A 20,610-nucleotide genomic window follows, 5' to 3' on the forward strand; every position below is an offset into this window, starting at 1 on the left:
TAGTGCCTGGCACTGAGTTAGCCCTTCTTGTTATTAGGCCAACCTCACCAAGGAACCTCTGATAAAAATGAGCAGGGAATAACCTGGGCTTATCTGCATCTTAGAAAGACAAGAGGATACTTCCACTTCCAACCAAAATGAAGTAGCAAGGCCCAGATTTACCTTCCTGTCTGAAACAGCAACAAAATGCACGAAACACATGAACCCCTGGTTCTCAAACATTGGACGTCAAGCAACAAATGACAGTGGTCCCTGAGACATGAGAACAAATGAGGTGAGCCCTGCAATTGTTCCCCATATGCCCAGAGAGAGCTTCCAGGCTCTGGCCTGAGGAGAGGAGACCCAGGCAGAGCCTGGAGTTTCCTGCGTTTGGGTAGACAGAGAGGCCAAGGTGGGTAGAGTTCACAGGTCAGAGGTCAGAGAGGAGACGGCTACATAGAGAGAATCCCAAAGAGTCCTCCCTCCAGAGCTCAGCTGGAGAGCAATCAGGTTCTAGCAGGAAGCAGGCCGAAGCTGCTTAGAGGGAATGATCCCTGGGATTACGCATGCCCCACCAGCCAGAGCAGGAAGCCTAGAGGTTTTGCTTCATAGTGGGGCAGAACGAGGCCTGATGAAATGCCACTCTGGCCCTCCCTAACAAAGCTTGAAAGCAAGACCTGAAAGGATCGAACTGTTTCCAAGTAACTTAACCACATTCCGGAAAAGCTCAAGAATATTTATGTGTATACAAAAATAACCAGCACCTTATGAGATAAAATTCACAATATCTGGCATCCAATATGGAATTCCTGGGTGGTTCAGTTGGTTAAGCGTCCAACTCTTGATTTCGGCTCAGGTCATAATCTCAGGGTCCTGGGATTGAGCTCTACACTCAGGAGGAAGTCTGCTTGAAGATCCTCTCTCTCCCTCTCCCTCTGCCCCTCCCCACGCTCACTCTCTTGCTCTCTCTTTCTCTCTTGCTGTCTAAAACAAATAAATAAATCTTTAAAAAAATTATCAGGTACACAAAGAAGGATGAATATGCAGCTCATAATGAGAAGATCAATCAATCAATTGAAACCAACAAGGATATTCAGTTATTGTAACTGTATTCCACATGTTCAGGAAGCCAGAGGAAAATGAACATTTAACTAGAAACATGGAAGGTATGAAAAAGACCCACTCAAACCTCTAGAGATGAAAGCTACGTACTGAGATGAAAAATGCACTAGAAACAATTAACAGCAGCTGGATACCGCAGGAAAAAAGGTTAGTGAACTTGAAGACCTAGTAATAAAAAGTCTACAAAATGAAAGAATAGAGCATCACTGAGTTATTGGACAACTTTTAGACCTAATACATGTGTATAGAAGTCCCCGAAGGAGAGAAGATAGAGAAGATGGAAAGTTTTGAAGAAATAATGGCCAAAAACTTCCTAAATATGAAAACCATAAAAACCCATAGATCCCAGAAGCTCCACAAAACCCAAGCACGAGAAACATGAAGAAATGCCATACCGAGGCACATCATAATCAAATTGCTTAAAAGAGCGGTAAAGAGAAAAATCTTTAAAAACAGCCAGAGGAAAGAGACACTGTATATGAAAGGACAAAGATCAGGATGACGGCAGATTTCTCCCAGGAAAGACACAAGCCAGAAGGCAGGGAGCCACATGTTTACGGAATCGAGATGAAGGCTGGAAGCTGGGGGAGCCGCGGGGGGCTGTCCCACCGTCCAGGGCGACAGGCGGTGAGGGCATGAAGTCCAGAGACGGCAGGGAGAACGGTGGAGACTTAGCCACCGACCCAGGGTGCGAAGTCGGGTGCAGGGCAAGGGGCGGCGTTTTTGGCCCAGGAGGCTGCTGGATCACCAAAATGGGGGAACGTGGGAGAGGAACACATTTAGGAGAGGCTATGGCTTCCTCCATGGATGATTCTGAGTAACTAGTAGGGTGCACAGAAGGAGGATTGGTGGCCGAGAGAAAAATATAAATTTGGCAGTTGCCTGATGATACATTAGTCGGAACAAGAAAAGCTAGAACTTAGAAACAAATAAATCCTGAAATCTCAGCATCTTAACAAAAAAAAGCTTATTTCTTATTCATACCAAGTTCACAGTGGGTTGACAGAGGATATGCTCCGACCAGTGATTCTGAGACCCAGGTGCCCTCCATCTTATATGCCACCATCTCAAACCGCGACGTCCGCGGCTGCCACAGCAAAAGAGATGCCTGGCCCAGGAACACCTGCGCCTTCGCCCCGCCCAGAAGGGATGGGCGTGGTCGCCCCCACAGCTCATTGGTCAGAACTATCACGTGACCTCGGCCCAACTGCAAGGGAGGCTGGGAAATGTAGGGGGAGGATGCAGAATATTGGGGAAGCGCTGAGGTGGCAAGGTTAGATGGGAGAGACCATGGAACTTTTGAGGTAGGAGAAGAGAAGAATGAGTGGACAGGGGCCTGGAGCCCCAGAGGGAGCCCCGGCATTTGAGGAGTGGGGGGAAGAAAAGCCCTAAACCACAGAGGAGGGTGAGCGGGGTCTTGGAGGGTAAGGCGGCCAAGGCTCCAGGGCAGGCGTGTGTCCTTTTGGAGGCTTGAGATCCTCTTCGGTAGATACTTACACCTCCCATTTCGCAGATGCAGAGTCCCAGGGTCGGAGGGCTGAGTGTCTCAGGCGCCCGAGTCACAGGGACCTGGCAGAGACCAAAGCCAGGGTTCTTCCCTCCCAGCTCTGCTCCCTGCTTTCCCAAGAGCACCCGCAGGAGGGACAGTGTTTACCAGCGAGAGGTTTACCGGGGCCCTCTGAAAACCGTGCCTCCTTAATGTCCTAGGTTGACCAGGAGGTCGGTGGGGAGGGTCTGTCCGGGGCCTCTCAGATCCTGATGAACTTCTTGACCCTCTGGGCCTCAGTTTCCTCTTCTGCTGCTGTTTCACAGGTAAGCCCAGACACCACACTATGGTAGAGTTCACGCCGGCGGGCCCACCGCTTCGCCATCCTCAATCTTAACAAAGCCTTCTCCCATCACACACAGACAAGCGAGACTGGGGATGCCAAAGCAAGGGCCTGATTTGCGTAGCAAGCCCCTCCCCCACCCCTCGGTGTGTGCACAGTTGCCATAGCAACATGCCCCAAAAGACTCTTCTTGGCAGTCACTTCCCCTTCCTGTACTGCTGGAATGCTGGCTCCTTACCCAGGCTCGGAAGGCTCAGAGCTCAAGCCCTCATTTTATGGATGAAGAAACTGAGGCCCGGAGAGGGGAAGGCAGCTTGCTCAGGGGCGCCCTGTGAGTTAGCAGCAGAACCTTACCCAGAATCCGGGTCTCCCCATTCCAATTCCAAGGGTGCCTGTCACCCTCAGGGGGGGTTGGGGGTGGTCAGCTCCCTACCCGGCCACCAGCATACTACATCCAAGCTCACCTCAGGCCTCTGGGGGAAAGACCTTGGGCAGCTACAATGAAGAAATGACCACTGGACTTGGGGCGGAAACTCAGAGATAGAAGCAAGCGCTGGGGATTGTGGAGGTAGGGTTACAACTAAGGAGGTCTCCCCTGGGTCTCCAGCCGCGCCCCTCCCGCCCAATTTATTCATTCCACAAATATTTATTATACGCCTGCAGGCTGTCAGGTACTGTTCTAGGCCCTGGGGGTTCAGCTGTGATCAAACTGACAGAAATGCCTGCCCTAGAGCGGGGCTGACAGTCTTGTGGGAGGATGAAGAAGATGAACAAACGACATGAACGTAATGTGATGTTGGGTTGATGCGGTGTTCAGAAAGTGCTGGAGGGACCACTTGCTACTTGAGTTAAGGCAATCTGCATGTTCTTTCACAACTTACCTGTCCCTTGTTCCACACCCCAGGGCAGCTGGTGTCTTGATACCTGATTCCAATAAGATTGCCAACCAACTGATGCATTTTGGGCAAACACACCTTGGCCCCTGAGCCTGAGGCTTTACTGGTAGAGGTAGCAGTTGGGAAGATGCTTGGGGGCAGTGGGCTCCCCGATGTGGGCAGCAGCCCTCCCTGTTCCTAGCGTGGCCTGCAGGCTGAGAGTCGGATTTCAGAGGCCCCGGAAGGGTGGCCTGCCACCACTCGCCAGCATCAAAATACTGACCGCAGCGTGGTTCCCAGTGCAGAAAGACAGCCCTTCACCTCAGAGTGAGAAAGAACAGCAAGTCACAAGTGCCCCCGAGAGCAGATTCCAGATGCCAAGCTCTGTTAGCAGACCCCTTCCTGGGAGGGGAGTTTGATTTCACTTGCTGTGGAAATCTTCAAACACGTAACGGGAGGGTAGCATAAAGCACGCCCAGGTGCCTGTGTGCAGCTCAGGAAACCAACTCGGGGCCATCTCTGGTTTTAGCCCCACCCCTTTCTTGCCCCCTGGGATGCTCTGAAGGAAAGGGGCTGCTTTTATAAGGAAAGGGGAAGAACAGGAAGGCCCTCCCCACCAAACCTGGAAGAGGAGGACTGCAGAAGTGCCCGCGAGGCAAGCCAACAAGGAGGCAGTCTTGGGCAGGCAGGACCCCGGCTGGACCCTGAAGCCGAGGAGGCCAAGGGGTTGCTGCATCCAGAATGGGGGTCCTGGTTCTGCCAGTGGGGTAGAGGAGCTTGGCAAAGGGAGCCAAGCCCCATTTCCTGCCCCAGTTCCACCTCTTTGTTTTCTTTCCCTCCTCTTCCCCCCCACCACTCGCAATAAAAACATAATTACGGGCTTTATTAAAAAAAAAAAAGGCAAATTATGGTGACATGCTTTAATTATCTGCCGAGCAATGGAGGGCTGAATTACACAGGCAGGGCCTTGGAGGTTACCTAAAAATAAAGCAAGAAGCCTCATTAAATGCTAATTGCTGTTTTTGCCAACTGAAGTGAGATTTGGGCACCATGTGCCATTCAGTACCAGGCCGTCTGCAGGGAGGTCCGAGCCCTGGGAAGCTGAGTGCCAGGGCCAAGCCCGGCTGGGCACCCAGAGCAGTGCAGGGCAGGTGGGGGGGGGGGGCAGCGAGAAGCTCTAGATGCCAGGGAGAGCGCCCCAGCTCCCCTAGATGTTGAGTTGGGGAGAGTTGGGGAGCTGGAAACCCCAGGCTGGGAGGAGAAAGCTGCAGGTCTCAGTGAGAGCATCTAAAAGAAAGGGCCCACGGCCTGTCCTCTGGCCAGAGAGGAGCCGCACAGCCTTCTGGAAGCTCAGCATCTTTCTGTGGGCTCCCAAGGGCCCCTCCCTGGACCTGGAGGCCGAGATGGTGTGGAAGGAACCTGGCATGGTGCTAACAGGCCACTTTCTGGTCCCCTTTGCCTTTGCCTCCGGGGCCTGAGAAGGCAGGATAGAAAAGCAGACGTTGAGACATTGGAACGCCCCAGCTGAGCTGGAAGAGACTCAAGCTTGTAATCTGCCTCTCAAGCTGAGTCCCCAGGGACCTAGGAGTTCCACAGAGGTGGCCTGTGTCCCCTGCTGGCTTGGTAGCTTCGTGGCCTCCTGCCCAGGGCTGGTAGCAACCCAGTCTTGGCTTTGGGCCCCAAAAGCTCTTGAGTGGGTGTTGTTCCCTCTTGGCTGCAGAAACCCCAAGGTCCAGCTCCACATCCATCTCGTTCATTACTGTGCACCTGGAGCCTGGCCCGTAGTAGGTACTTATTACCTGTTTGATGGATGGTTAAGAACAGGGTCTGACGGGGTGGCCAATTTGTCTAGTTTTTCCAGGACTTTCTTGGTTTTAGCACTGAAGGTCTGGCATCCCAGGAACTCTGCCACCCTCCCCCAAACCCCAGTCCCTGATAACCCTAGGCCTGAATACCACCTCCTCCCACCCCTCACCACCGCCCCCCCAACACATTGCAACCACACCTGTTGGCCTTCCCACACACGGTTAGTTTTAAGCAGTGGTTCTCAAACTTGGGCTTGCCTCACGGGGACCTGGAAGGCCTATAGAACAGACCGCAGGACCCCGCCCCCAGAGCTTCCAGTTCAGCAGGTCTGGGGTGGGGCCCGTAATTTGCTTTTCTAACATGTTCCCAGGGATGCTGATGCTGATTTAAAGAAAGGGTTCTGGTGCTGGGACAGCTTGAAAACCACTGATTTACCTGGCCCACTGGGCTGCCTAGTCCACACCTGGGGAGCTGGTAAAATGTCTTCTCACCGGCCCCACCCACAGAGGAGGAGACTGCAGCCCTGGGGACCACCTACTAGTACCTCTGGGCCTCTCCCTGGGAGCCTGGGGAGACCTCATCACCCCTCTTGCAGAGCAAGGGTCTCCGGGGGCCACCAGCCCTCTCTCCAGGGAACCAGAAACACTGCAAACCCACCCCCATCTTATTGAAGTGTAAAACTCTGAAGGTACTCCTATCGGTCCACTCTCCTGGGTGTCCCACATGAGCCTGGGGAATTAATAGCATGGCATAGGGAGCAAAGGAGAGCAGTCCTGGGCCTTCCCCACCCCTGCATCAGAACAGGTCCCACCCGGGCCCACCTGTGGGATCCCAGCCCAGGCTTCGCTGGCGGTGCCTTTGAGGTGATGGGTGGCACCCGCCCTCCCACTCTGCTGCAGCCGGTCTGACTCCCAGAAGTCCTGGGGAGACTGGTGCCTCCTCTCTACCTCATGCCCCTGGTGCCTACACACCTCTCCTCTCTTCACCTGACATAGCTGCTTAGAATTCACACCCCACCTGAGACTTCCCCACTTAACCCACCCTAGTCCCATAATGATGTTACTTGGGATATTCAGCATTTCTAGGTTGTAGTAATATGCTGGGGGCTGTATCTCTCCCATCAGACTGGAAGCTCCCTGAGGGAGAGGCTGTGTTTCTCCCCTCAGACAGGGCAGTCCCTGAAGGTGGGGCTATGTCTCCTCCATCTGACTGGTACCCCCCTGAGGGCAAGGCCTGGGTGTCTCTTTCCCACATGCCCCTTCTTAGAGTCTAGGCAGACTGGACTAGGCCAAGCCTCAGGAATACCTGATGGGTCTGAGGCTCACCAAGAGCCTCCCCTGGCTCTGGGTGCTGAGGGGAATCGAGGGGGCAGCACCCCCCCTTGGAAAGAAGGTGATTCTCCCCACTGGAACCTAGAAGAGGGGCTCCATAGATGTGGGGAGGGCAGCTGGGAAAGTCCTGGGTTGAGCATCAGACCTTCCACCTAGCCTCGGGCCTTAGCATGGCACTCACCTTGAGAGGGAAACAGACCAGAGAGGGGGACAAGGTGCCCACACTGGAGATGGCACACTCCCCTTCTCCATCCAAACCACCCCCACCACATGTGCACGCGCGCGCGCGCGCACACACACACGCATGCACGGACACATACACGCACACATGCACACCACACACGCACACTTCCCTGGGAGCTTCTGGCAAACACTCCTGGTCTGACAACCTAGTTTTGCCTGATTAGGCTAGAGCACTGGGTAGAATCTATTCTGGGGTGCAGTCTTAGGAACCGTCCTGCGCAAGCAAGACAATGAGTGGGAAACACCCTTCCCTCCCGCTTCCCTTACAAATACCTAGCGTAAAGTAGGTGCTCTCCACACGCACAGTCTCACTGACTCTCCAGGGGACCAGATTTCCTGAGCAGAGGTGTGCGTGACGCCCGTCCTCCCCCGGGGGGCGCTCCCAGTGGCCAGTCCAGTGCACCAGCCTCACCTCTACACCACCCCCCGACACACACACCCAGTCCCAGCCTGGCTCCCACCCCACCCGCCGGCCAGGGAGGGGGAAGGGGGCCCGGGGGCGGGGCCAGGAAGCCTGGGCTGCTGCGGCGGCCTGTGGCCTCATTGTGTCCCCGGCTCTGTAATTCACCCCTGGCGGGGCCCAACCCCTAAACTGCTCCCTGCTCCCCACCTCCCAAGCTGCCAAGGAAGCCAGCGGCTGTGGACACCACTTGCACACTTGCCGCCGGCCCGTGGCTGGCATCCTCACGGTGGGTGCTCTGTGGACTCCCCGCCCAACCTGGGCCTAAACAGACAGACACACTACACAGACACGCGTGCCTATGGAGGCGCCAGGAGCGCACACAGACACGCAGCCAAAACAGACACACACGCAGGGCTGCAGGAGCCACACACACACCTGTGTCACGCACCTGGCTCACACGGACACACGCCACACTCCAGTCTCCAGGACAGACACACATCATCCTAGCACCTGCAACCTGGAGACAGGCCGGGCAGGAGGGGAGGGCTGTGGGTGCTGGGAGGCCTGGAAGCCAATCTTTCAAGAGGAGAGGTTCCAGGCTGGACAGAGAAGGAGAGGCTCCAGTTACGGGGTGGGGTCGGAGTCTCAGGTGTGAGGAATGGGAGTCAGGGGAGAGACAGGGCAGAAATGGTACCTGCCGTAGGGGCTGCAGGGCAGGGGACAGGAATAGAACATCCCCCTTCCTCAGGGGACCCCCAGGGGCTGATTTCTGGAATCTGCTGCAAAGTCCTGGTCCCTCGCTGCCCAGGGCCTCTCCGTGCTCCCACTTCCATACCAACCCCGGGGGCAGCCTCCACCGCCCTGAAGCCCTAGGTCTCCATCATCACCCACTTTCTCCTTGCCTCTAATTCCAGGCTCTCCTGCTGCTGGTTGAGACAGGGGTCCCCCTGCAGGACCCTCAGTGGATGTGGAGGCAGGGTGCAAAACCATGTGTTTATTTTTATTAGAAATGTTCTTGGTATAAAAACAATCATGCGCTACACATTGTCATCAATAACCATCACCAAACACCCAGGCACTGAACTCCGTGTCATCGGCAGGAGGGGCAGGCGGGGGCAGGCGGGGGCAGGCGGGCAGGACACGCGGCAGACGGGCAGGGGGCGGGCAGGCGGGCCGCGGGGCCACAGGGACACACACAGAGGCCACCGGGAGGACGCAGCACTTTGCAACACACTCAAGATTTGTTTTTGTTTTGGCTTTTTTTGTGTTTTGATTTTTTTTTTCCTTTTTTTCTCTTTTGCGACACGTAAGATTTGGTGAATTGAGCGACAGTGGCAGGGAGAAAGCAAAGGCTGGGTGTAATGAAGGGGAGGAGGGGGCTGAGGACAGGAAAGAAAACTGCACAGGAGACCCAGGTGGAGCACAAGAGAAAAAAACTGGAGCGACCTGGAGATGGAGGATGTACCAGGGAGAGGGGGCAGAGGCAGAAAGAAGATGGGGAAAAGCAGAGCACTCAGACAGGTGAAGACGCAGAAAAGGCAGTGATAAAATAAAGACAGGGATGGAAAGAGACTGGGACAGTCACCAAGGGGACAGCAGAGACGAAGGGAGAGAGAAAACCAGCTCTGGGGCCCACACAGCCTGAGCCCCTGTCATTTGGGGCTGGGAGGGGCCGTGGTCCAAGATGCAGGCCCTTGGGGTGGCCTGCAGCTGGCCTGGCCCCTTGTTCTCCTCCTGTCACCTGCCCGGCTTGCCCAGGCTGCCCAGCAATGACCGCCGGGGGCTCTGCTGTCCTCAGCACCAAGCCACGTCCGTGGGCGCCCACGGGCAGGCAGGACATCAGCTGGGCCCCTGGGAGTGGCCCTGGCCCGATGCGTCAGCCACAAGGGTCTCGGGTCCTCCTCCTCTTGTTCGGCTCTGGTGGCCTAGCTAGATTGCATGGTTGGTGTAGGTGACGTAGGTCTGTTTGGTGGCCAGTGCTGGAAGGAGAGAGACCAGGGGTACCCAGGCATCAGGGGCTGGCTTCTTCAACACCCCCCTTCCGCACAGGCACTGCCATGCCCACAGCATCAAGTCCAGACCCCTGAACCAAGCAGTTCACATCCCGCAAACTGCATGGTGGCCTCACCCCCCCCATCCCCTTGCTTCCCCACCTTCCCTTCCCCTACCCTGCATCTCCTCACCCACCAACTAGCACCGCATCCCCCACCCCCGGCACCAAGTTCCCCCACTCCCTGGACTCACCCAGTGTCTGAACATCCTTCCCACCTCCACACCTTTGCTGGGGCTAGGCTGCTTCCCTGGAGTGCCCTGCCCTCTTCACTCTGTCACTTTAATTAGGACCCCTCCTTTAAGGGGCACTCCCTCCCAACCCCACCGCTCGGGGAGGATCCCCCAAAACCCCGCCCCCGACGAAGCCCCCACCACCTCCTAACTCCACCACACTTGAGGAGAATCATTTTTATTTGTGATATAATTATATATAGCCTTAAAGTATTATCAACAGAAGTGTTTCAGGTCCACAGCACACATCTGGAAGAGCACATGCAAAGAACAGACATTAAACATAGCCTGGCAGCCTAGGGGATAGGAGTGGCGGGTTGGGACGGAGGGAATAAATGATGGAACCAGCGGCAGGGCCTTGCGAGGCTGGACACTGACTAGCTGACCAGTTGGCCCTTCTGAGTAACTCGGCCCCCATCCCTCACCCAAGGAAGGTGGAAGGAGGTCCCATCAGGCCTCAGTGTGGCTCCCCTTCCCATTTCTGGGTGTCCGTGTCTCACCTCAGCCTTGAGTCTCCCCTATCTGCACCCATCACTCCGGCCGTCGCTCAGCCACCACCGGGACCAGGGCTGCATGTGTGGGTACCCCCCATTTCCCGGTCTCAGCCCCCTGGGGCCCTCCCCCCACACACACACAGCTGGCTGACAAGCTCTTCCGGGCAGCCGGAGCCTCCCCCACCTCTGCCGGCTGGGGTTTAGGCCTCACGGCAGCCTAGTGACAAGGCCAGATAAGGGCCACCCTCCTGTGACAAATGAGGCCCTGTCTGGATCCAGGGTCTCCCTCCACAGCCTGGGACTGCTCAGTGGAGAGTAATGAAGGTCCGAATTGCTGCCTGGGGTGGGAGCTGAGTGCTGGTGCGCAGAGGCGGCTGGGTGGGACACGGTCACGGTGCCCTTGGGCGCACAGCTGCCCTGACACTCCATCAGGGGCCTGTCCCCCAGAAAAGGGGTGCCTCTGCCAGGCTCGGCCAGGGTGGCCGGCCCAGAGTGAAGGACATGGAGGGGGAGCAGTGTGGCGGGCTGCACACTGGACCCTCCGATCCTCTTTACCCTGTGCCCATGACTGCTGAGTTAAGACCACATTTCCCACACTCTCTGCTCAATGACATTCCTGCTAATGACATGTGAGTGGAAGGGCTGTGTGCCGCTTGCATGTCATTTGATTAAAACTGCTGCTCCCATACTTCCCCTCTTCTGCCTTCCGTGGACAGAACAGACACTGAGAGCGACCAGCCTCAGCACAACCCTCTGGGAGCTGATGGGGCAAGAGGGAAGAAACCCGCATCCCCAATCCTGCCCACCCACCACATCAGTGTAGCTGGAAGCCCACCGACATAGGCAGGATTGCTAGGTCCCCCTCCCAGACGGTCATCAAGTGTGGCCAGAAGCAAACTTGTGGGGGGTGGGGTGAGCAGAGGGGTTCCCCGTAGGACCAGCGGGGCGGCATAAGGGGTGGAGTACAGGGGAGCTAAAGGAAGAACTTTCTCCTGAGTGCAGGGGGTGGCCTTATGTGGTAATTCAGCTCCCTGTCAGCGGAAATACTCAAGCAGAACATGAACAGTCACTTGCCTGGGCCATAGCCTGGAAGTGGCAAGTCTTAGGTGGCACCTGGACAGGTACAATGGGAGGAAACGGGGCCCTGACTTCAGGAGGAGGCTTATGGCGTGCCAAGGCTTGCCAGCTTCGTTTCTAAAATGACCCATGTGCCTCCAGCGTGCCGACTGACCACGAGGGAAGAAGGGCCGTGGACAGGGCTATTTTGAGGGGGCAGCACCCCAGAGGGGCCTGGGCTGGGCACACTTGGGCAAAGGAGCTGGGCCACGAAGGCAGAGGTGCTGAAAGGGAGGTGGGAGGGTACGCAGATGAGCGCTCTGGGGACAGGAGCCTCTTAACTCCCTCCCTCTGTGACCTCTGGCAGCTCCCCGCTGCCCTGCTAGGCCTCTGTTTCCCCACCTGGGGCATGAGAGCGGTGGCCCTTTGGCCCAGACTTCTTTCCCTGAGGAGCTCCCCCAGCCCCACGTCTCCACCCTGCTCTCTCCCACACGGTCAGAAAAAGAGGCGGCAGCCGGCTCTGTGAATCACGAGCTGCAGGCCAGGCCGGTGAGAATCAGTTCCCCAGGGCTCCATCACCCCCTGGGTGAACTGATAAAATTGAGTTTCCAAACCTATAAACTCATCAGCAGCTGTGGCTCAGAGGTGAAGGAAAACTGCAGCAGGGACAGCCAAACCTTCACCAGCTGTAGAGAAACGGGCACCTGGGCCAGGGGCACCAAGGCGGCGGGAGGAGGGAAAGAGGCGGGGAGGTGAGGGACAGTTGGGCCCTGCCGTCCCTCTAAGACCAGAGCTGTCTCCAATAGAAAATCCAATCCTTGGGTTCCAGAACCTGGAAGCGCATTCGGCCCTCAGCTACAAGCCAGGGGCCCCAGAGTCCTTCAGCGGAGCTTCGGTCTCACCATCTGGAAAATGGGAGCAGTGAGTCTGCCCGGGCCCCCGGGAGCTAATGGTGAGGCTCAAAAGGAAACACTGTGGCCAGGAGTCAGGAGACTTCAGGTCCAGTCCTACCCTCCCCAGTACAGGGGATCTTAGCACCTGCCAAGAAGCCCTTCTGACAAATTGAACCTCTCAGAGCCTCGATTCCCTCATCTGTAAAATGGGTGGCTCTCAGCCACAGGGTGGAGGGAAATACTCTTTAAGCCCTGCGAAGAGGTGGGCAAAGGGGCAGGGCTGAAATACTATAGCAATTAGGACAGGGTGGGGAGAGTGACGCTCCAGGGGCATCCTCAGCCCGAAGGGAGGGACGGAGGGTATGAGCCAAGGGCCCCGAACCCATCCCTTGCCGGTGATAGGCCCTTGCTGGTTTTTAGTCCCTGCTGCCTCAGATAACAATTAGCTGGGCGGTGGCAAGCACGAGCTGATAGCCCCCATTTGCTGCCCTGGGTCTCTGTGCCCAGTCTGCCCACAATCGGGCCCCTGAATTATTTATTCTGTTGTTTGTGTAAAGATATGTGACCTGCCAGTGACAGAGTGAAAAATGTCCTGCTCCACAGGAGTGACAGCTCCCCCACTCTTCCTGCTCACACCCCCTCAGTCTGGTATCCCCAGAATTAATCACCTGGTTCCCACCCGGCACCTCCACATCTCCTGCTGTCACCGAGCTAAGGGACAGTGGGGGTGTGGGGCCCTGGTTTCTGGCTCCCACAGCAGGGTAGGGGAGCAAACAGCTCTCATCCTTCCCTTGCAGGAAGCGGGGCTGGGAACACTGTGTCTCCCTTCCCCGGGCCTCCGTTCAGCTCCTTGTCTGGTGGAGGGGTGGGGTGGGAAGGGGTGGTAATTCTACCCTGTCCCCATGGGACCAACCTCAACAGAGGCAGAAGCAGCCATGTCAGAGAGGAGCCATCAGAGGTGTCCAGAAAGGCCCTGCCCTCTGGTTGCCTCTGGCCAGTGACAGCACCATGATGGTGGCTAATGCCCCACTTGGATGAGCCCTGGAGCAGAGCTCACTGGACACACCTGCTCCTGCACCAGCAGAGTAAGGCAAAGAGGGTGAAACCCGGGACGGGTAAATCTCCATGGGAAGGAGGAAAACGAAAGGCAGGAGTGTGGGGGGGAGCAGCGAGGGGCCCCTGCTCAGGACAGAAGGGTCTGGTGAGGGGCTGCATTTGGGGTTTCTGCCGATCTAGACACAAAAGGCCAGAGGTGGGGAGTCCTGGGAGGACAATGCCCCTTCCCATCTCAGAGTGGAGGCCCAGGTGGGGGGCCTGAAGGGAGTCCCAGGGCTGTAGGTCCAGGGAAGCTCTGGGAGGAGGAGCAGGATTGGAACCAGAGGTCATCTGGCAGAAGATGGGGGGAGGGGGGCAACACCTTATCTTCAGCACATCAAAGAAGGGGGCATGTCAGAAACCACCTGCACTGCTCTACACAGAGATGGGGAGGCCATGTGAAGTCGAGGTCAAGGGAAAGACACTGTGTGGGTCCAGCCAGCCACCACCTTGCCGTGTGACCTCAGGAGAGTCACTCACCCTCTCTGGGCCTCAGCGGGAATCAAACCTCTAGCCCTACCCCGGCCTCACAGGACTGCTGTGAAGATCACTCAACAAGGGAGAGGGCTTTGGGAGTGAAAAATCCTGTCTGGATGTAGGAAGGGACTTCCCTTCTTTCCACAGATGGCAGTCTCTCAACACATGGGAGCCATGCTGAGAAAGGAAGGGAAGATGCTTCCCCAGGGCCACGAGGTGGGGAGCCTGTGAGAGGTGCTACCCCAGCCAAAACACACCAGGGAGACTTGGTCTCCTGTTCTCCTGACCTCCTGGTGGGTGACAAAGGGCCTCCTCTCTGGAACCTGTGCTCCAGTCCCTCCTGTAGTCTAGCCCATATCCCTCCTGCTGCCATCAACAATGTCCATTTCTGGCCTTTCTCCCAGGACAAGAGGGAAGAAGCTGAGTGCTAACTCCCAGGTCCCATGGGGACTGACAGTCTCCCCGAGGGTGGGGGCGGGGGGAGGCTCTTCTCCTTCCCCACCAATGGGAGCCCCCAGGACTTTCAGAGAGCGGGGGAGGCAGGAGAAGCTGCCAGTTAAACTATTTGGACACTTGCACGATGTCCAAGGAGGGAGCCAAGGTCTCAGAGGGGTGGGGGTGACCACAGCCACCCCTCCATCTCTACCCCCCGCCGGAGCAGTTGGGAGGCCCCCGGAGGCCCACCCCACAGGCAGGAGACCCCACGGCTCAGCCCAGAGAGGCCTCCGTCTCTCCGAGGAAGCAGTAGGGATACCACCGTGGAGGTCAAGTCCAGCCCAGCCACCTGCTGGCTGTGTGACCCGGGTGAGTCCCTAACCTTGCTAAGCCTCCCTTTCCTCATCTGTATTACACAGATGATAAAAACCTGCCTTTCAAGGTTGCGTGGCAATGTGGCACACGATCAGGGCTCAAGAAATGGTCACCACTACGACTGGTGCCCCAGAGGCCCCACCTGTCCCTCGCTTGCCCAGCCCGTCTCTCCTCTCCATCTCTTCTCCTCACAGAGGGCTGGCTGCAGAGGGACCAGAGGAGCTGGCAAAGATGGCGGCCTCACTCGCTCCCATGCACATTCCTGCCCAGGTGCGGACCTTGGGCCTGCCCCTCAGATGCCGAGGTCCCTCGCAGAGCATGACCCTCTACTGCGGAGGTCTCCTTGGACAATCCCTTGGGAACACCCAGCTACCTGAGAACTGAGGCCTCTGGAGGCCCTCCTCAGTCCAACCCACTTCCTCCCTTACCCATCCTGGGGACCCATCTCCTGAGTCCCCATCTCTCAGGGCCCTGGTAGGCGGTGGCCAGGCTGGCTGCAGAGCCTCTGTGCCCAAGTTACTAAAGGGCCAGAAGGCAGGGGCCCTCCGACAACCCCTTTTCCCAGAGGGACTGAAAGGGCACAGGCCCAGATGTGCGCGCCAGGGCAGAGAAATCCCAGAGTCCCCCGTCACCCTACATGATCCAGGTGCCCCCATGGCCTCACCCTTGGTGGTCAGAGATCCCTGGAAGGGTGCAGCTAAGGCTAGTGGGGTGGGACCTTGAGGTTCTCTCCTGGTTACCAGGATGGGGCGGGGCAGAGGGACACTAACCTGGCGTCTCAAAGTTCTCCCGGCTCCCACTCACCCGCGGCCTCGGGGTTCTCCCAGGACCCCCAGAGGACGGGCTCAGGGAGGGGCGTGGCCAGGGTCCCGGGTGGGGGGCCTGGCCTTCTCCAAGAAGGAGGAGGGCCTGGGCGAGGCCCAGGGGAAAGGGGCGGGGCCGAGCACTCACCTGGGGTCTCGAGGTTCTCACAGAGCTCAGACTTGGCCTCACCATTGGGCCGGAAGCTGCCCTTCTGCGTGAACTTGTTGGACATGGTGGCGGCGGTGACGACGGCTTTGAGGCTGCGCTTGCGCTTGGGCACATTCTGCTCCGGGTGGAAGAGGATGATGTAGACCTTGGGCATGTAGAGCATCCCCAGGGACACCGAGGCGCTCAGACTCACCGAGACCGTCAGCGTCGTCGTCTGGATGTACAGCTGGAGGTGGGCCAGGGGCGCCGTCAGAGACGGCTCTGCCCCGGCCTCACGGTCCCGACCCCAGAGACAGACACGGGGACAGACGCCAGGAGCCCTGCCCCGTGTCCCACTGACTTCGGGCTGAAGGGAGTCGTGGTGTCCAGCTGGGACTTTAGACCCGACTCTCTGGATTCAAATCCTGACTCCACCACTTCCAGCTGTATGACTCTGGACAAGCCCCACCCTGTGCCTCGGTTTCCCCACGTGGGCATGCTATTATAGTACCTACCTCATAGGGCCGCTGTGAGCATGAAATGCCTTGGTAAATGGTGATCGTATGTACAATGTCCGGCCCATGGTACGTGCACGGAAGTGTTCCCCACCGCTACATGCTATGTGGGGGGAGCACCCCTAAGGAAGGGACCTCAGGGGACCACAGCTGACCCTCCCCAGAGCAGCACCCTGCACAGGGCTGGGAGTCAGATGAACGTCTGTTGGGGCCTTGGAGTAACTCCCAGCGGCCGTGCCGCAGCCCCTTGACCAGGCCCCCATCCAGTGACTGCGCCCCCCACTGCCACCCTGTGCAGAGCAGGCCACTGGCACGGGAGCCGCCGTGCCCAGCAAGCTATGGCGATGGCAGCACAGTCAAAGCTCATTTCACGCTCGCTCCCCAGCACTAACGGTGACAGATGTTGAGCAAAATGAAAGGCCATTAATCTGGGTGTCGGATAATCCATTCTTCAACAGTGGGGCCTTCCAGGCAGGGCCTGACAGTTCCCACTGCCCCCTGGGGGCCCCTCCCCACCTCCTCCGTCCTTCCCAGCTCTCCAGGCCTCCGCTGTCCCTCCAGCCCCCCTCAGCCTGCGTGGGGCCAGAGGAGGCCCAGGCTGTAGTCCCCAGGTCTGGGCATGGGGAAGGCAGGAAATGCTCTGCCCCCCAAATCTGACGTTTCTAGGCCTGGGCCCCCTCCCCTGGGGCCTGGCTGATGTGTCACCTCCTCCAGGAAGCTCTCCCTGACCCCCAGCTCTATCCGACCCCCTCTGACACCCATTCTCATAATCTACCCCATCTCCTGCCCTTCTCCAGAAATGCTTCATGACCTGGATCTGAAGGCTATCGTTCCAGCTACCCTTGAGAGAGAGGCTGGAGAAGCCCTAGGGTCTGAAAGGAAAGAGCGATGTGACCCTGAGCAAGTCTCAAGCCCTCTCTGACCCTCAGTTTTCTCATCAGTGCAATGGGATGATAGCTGCTACCTCTCCCAACCCACGAGGTCAGCCAAACCCAGACTGTGAAGCTCGGTGAGCTTGCACAGTACTATGGGGAAGGGGCCTGGGAGCGTGGAGAGGCAGTTTCATTTGTCACTGTTCAGAAAATGTCACAGGCCCAGGGAAATGAGAGCCTGGCCCCCAGGGAGCACACAGCCCTCTGGACACAGTCATCCCCTGTCTTCACACACAAGCCACACTCTCTTGTGTAACAGTGCTGCTTCCCAGCATGACTGGCCAGTGGGAGGGTGCTGGCTACCTCTCCCACCCCCTGAGATGGGGCTAATGGGGGGGGGGGGGACAGGCTCCACACCGTTGGGGAAAATAATGAAGTTCTGGGCTAATCAAGATGAGGCTTGTTTTCTGGATCTTCACCATTGGACTGGGAGCTCCCTGGGTGAGAGTACGTCTCGTTCATTAGATTGGGGGCTTCCTGAGGGCAAGGGCCGTCTCCCCTCTCACAATGGGGGTTCTTCGGTATCAGCGTCACGTTTCTAAGTCAGATATCCATCTTAGGCCCTCTGCCCCCACCTTGTTGATTGGGGGTGGGGCCCATATAGAGTAGGTGGAACCAGGGATAGAGGCCCCCTCTCTGGACAGAGTGAGCACTGCGGTGGACACAGCTCTGTGTTGGGGGCCAGATGCCACTCTGCCTGGGCCCTCTGTGGGATGCTAGGCCCCTCCACTAACACAGGCAGAGGCAGAGCCCTGGGCACACACTCTTGCTTTCATGCCCTGCTGCCACCATCTTGAATCCTGAATCATTTTTGAACAAGGGCCTTCACTTTCTTTTTGCACAAGGCCCTGAAAACCATGGAGCCAGCCGTGAGCACGGAAAAGAGTACAATCCTTGGTGTTCTATTTTGCTTTTCAGCCTAGGAGCCTTTTCACAAACAAAATACAAGATGGGGTGTAAACCGATCAAACCTAAGCAGAGCTGCCCCCACCCACTGGGGCCCTGCCCTTCCAGCAGGGGCCTTGGGGGCTCCTCTAGCCATCGCAGGCTGGAGGTGGCTGGCCCTGTGCAAGCACAAGTGGGTCTGCACACCCCCAATCCCTCTCCTTGCTCTGGGGTCTGGAATTCCCACCCTCCCACCCGCTCAGGCATTGTCCCGGAGCCCCCTGTGTGAAGGCACACGCTGTCACCAGGAGGTGGTAGCACGCTGATTCTATCAAAGAAGCAGCGGTCCTCTAGAACCTGTAGAACCCAGCAGGCACCCCCTCCTCCGCAGGGATGGGGCCCAGACACAGATGCAGGTCTCAAAGACGGGGCGGGGGTGGGGGTGAGAGGCGACCTCAAGGATCTGATTTCGTCTTGTTTTCCAGCCAACCCATCTTCCAGACGGAGGTGCCTGAACTCCTGCTCCCCTTTCTGGTCAGGACCTGGCTACACTCTGTCCTCTGCAAGAAATCCTGCCTTAGCCTCACAAGTGACTGCTCCCCAGAGTGAAGACGTTGTCAGAGCTGCTGATGGGTGTGGGTGGGGCAAAGGGCGCAGAAAGCAGCCACTGTGGAGGGAGATGAGGAGTTTCCTGTTTCCGTGCGAGGTCTGGTGGGCAGAGGGTCCAAGGGACCCCGTGGCTACTGAGAAGCTCGGAATCTGTACAAATCAGATAAATGAACGTACCCACCACCTGGCCAGCCTCTGTGGCTAGGTCCTGCCCAAGTGCAGCTGAGCGGGAACCCCACGCGACAGAGAAAGCACGCTCCAGATGGCTCAGAGTAATGCCACACGGCGGCCGTGATAACCCCTGGAAATCCAGGCTAGTGTGGGGAAACCCATCCGCCTGCTCACCCGGGCAGCACAGACAGCTTCACTCCGCACCGCCACCTGCATCCTGGGGGGATTTGGGTGCCGCCAAGCCCCTGCAAGCGCGTGTGCACACACACCTGGACACACCCACATGCCCACAGACATGCACGCCCATAGACACATGCATCTCTGCATTCACACACACACGCCTGAACTCACAGCTGTATGCTCATACTCGACTCAGACTCACACCTGGGGGCACGCGTGCACACACACACACTCATGCACTTGGGTACACTCACATGCACACACACAGAGGCATCCACCCACATCTGCACACATACCTGAATACGCACATACCACCGCACACGCACTCATCTGCACATACACACAACTCCTCTGCACCCACACATACCAGCAGCCATGAAGCTCTCAGCGTACACAGCTGCCCATCCCCACCCAGAGTGCACACACGCACCCACCTGCACACAGATCCGCACACCACCCAGCCACTGACCACACCAACTCCCCACCACAGCCCCACCCCACTCTCTCCAGGCGCGTTCCTAGTGCTGGCAGGACCGGACACAGATTCAGCCCCTGGGCTGCCTGAGCCTCTAGGAAGTCAGGTAGTCTGACCCAGCAGGGACTTCAGAGCTCATCCCCCGCCCCCTCCTCCTGCAGAAGCCCAGAGGGGAGGGGCATGTCCCATGTCCCATGTCCCGCCCCCACCCCCCCACCGCCCCGCCATCAGGGGCAGAGCAGGGTCTCAGTACCACCTGTGGCTGGGAGGCTAGCCTGCTGTGTAACCCCAGGCAAGTAAGTCTCTGCCCCTCTCTGGGCTTCAGGAGAGATCATTTCAGAGGCTCCTTTTCATCATCCATACTGAGGGGAGCCTCCTAAAAAGGGAGAAATCGAGGCAGGCAGGATGGCCTGGAGAGATGTGGGGGGCTGAGCGGGAGGGTGGGGCCTCAGCAGCCAGAGGCAGGGGAGGGTCCCACCCCCTGGGAGGGCAGGGTCCCCCCTGAGGAAACGATGGGAAGGCAGAGTGAGGGGCTCAGCTGCCATGTTGTCTGCCTTCAAGCCATGCACCTTTACTCCCTGAGGAGGCAGGGGAAGGAGCCTCCTGATGCTGCTGAAGGAAGTTTCTCAAGCTGCCAGCTTCCTGGAGTGGGGGGTGGCTTCCCCTGCTGGCTCTGTGGGCCCCCTGGGCACTGCGGGGCATGGAGCTTCTGCCTGCGCCTGTCCTCAGCAGGGAGGGCCGGGGGCGGCAGGAGACCTGGCTCACAGTGAGAGCTGGGCCTGGTAGCTGCTTTGGCTCAGGTGTGTGGGGTGACCTGGAGCCAAACCTGGTCTCTGATCTCAGGGCACTCACTGCCAACCCCAAGGTTTGCTTCTCAGAGCCCCTCAGCCCACAGGCCACCTTTGGAAGGCAGGCCACAGGCCTCCCTGGGCCAGGCCAAGGGTTTCAGGATGGAGGGCACAGCTCCTGCCTTTGAGGAGCTGTTGGAGCAGAGGTGGCACCTACCAAGGAGGCCCCAGGGCAGGAAGGTGTCCCAGGGCTGCAGGGGGGCAGTGTGGACCGGGCTTGGGGTGGGGGGCTCCTGAGTTAGGCACAGCAGGGTCAAGTTCAGCCATGCCACCTACTGGCTGTGTGATCTCAAACAAGTCACTTGGCCTCTCTGTGTCTCTGTGTCCTCATCTGTAAATGGGGATGGT

At 57.8% G+C, this 20,610-nt stretch overlaps 1 protein-coding gene across 2 annotated transcripts in view; it reads right to left on the bottom strand.

The window, feature by feature from the left end:
• Nucleotides 1-9,517: 9,517 nt before the first annotated feature.
• The window catches only part of GRM4 (glutamate metabotropic receptor 4), a 104,713-nt gene continuing 93,620 nt past the window's right edge, over nucleotides 9,518-20,610 (bottom strand). For both annotated transcript variants that reach the window (XM_034990565.1, XM_034990564.1), the window contains 2 exons: nucleotides 15,648-15,894; nucleotides 9,518-9,567 (listed from right to left, as the gene is read on the bottom strand). In XM_034990565.1, coding sequence (XP_034846456.1) covers nucleotides 9,518-9,567; nucleotides 15,648-15,894 — 297 coding nt within the window. The remainder of the gene's footprint in view (nucleotides 9,568-15,647; nucleotides 15,895-20,610) is intronic.

This window comes from Mirounga leonina, unplaced genomic scaffold, assembly GCF_011800145.1.
Source record: "Mirounga leonina isolate KUSES-001 unplaced genomic scaffold, KU_Mleo_1.0 Mir_53, whole genome shotgun sequence".
Lineage (NCBI taxonomy): Eukaryota > Metazoa > Chordata > Mammalia > Carnivora > Phocidae > Mirounga > Mirounga leonina.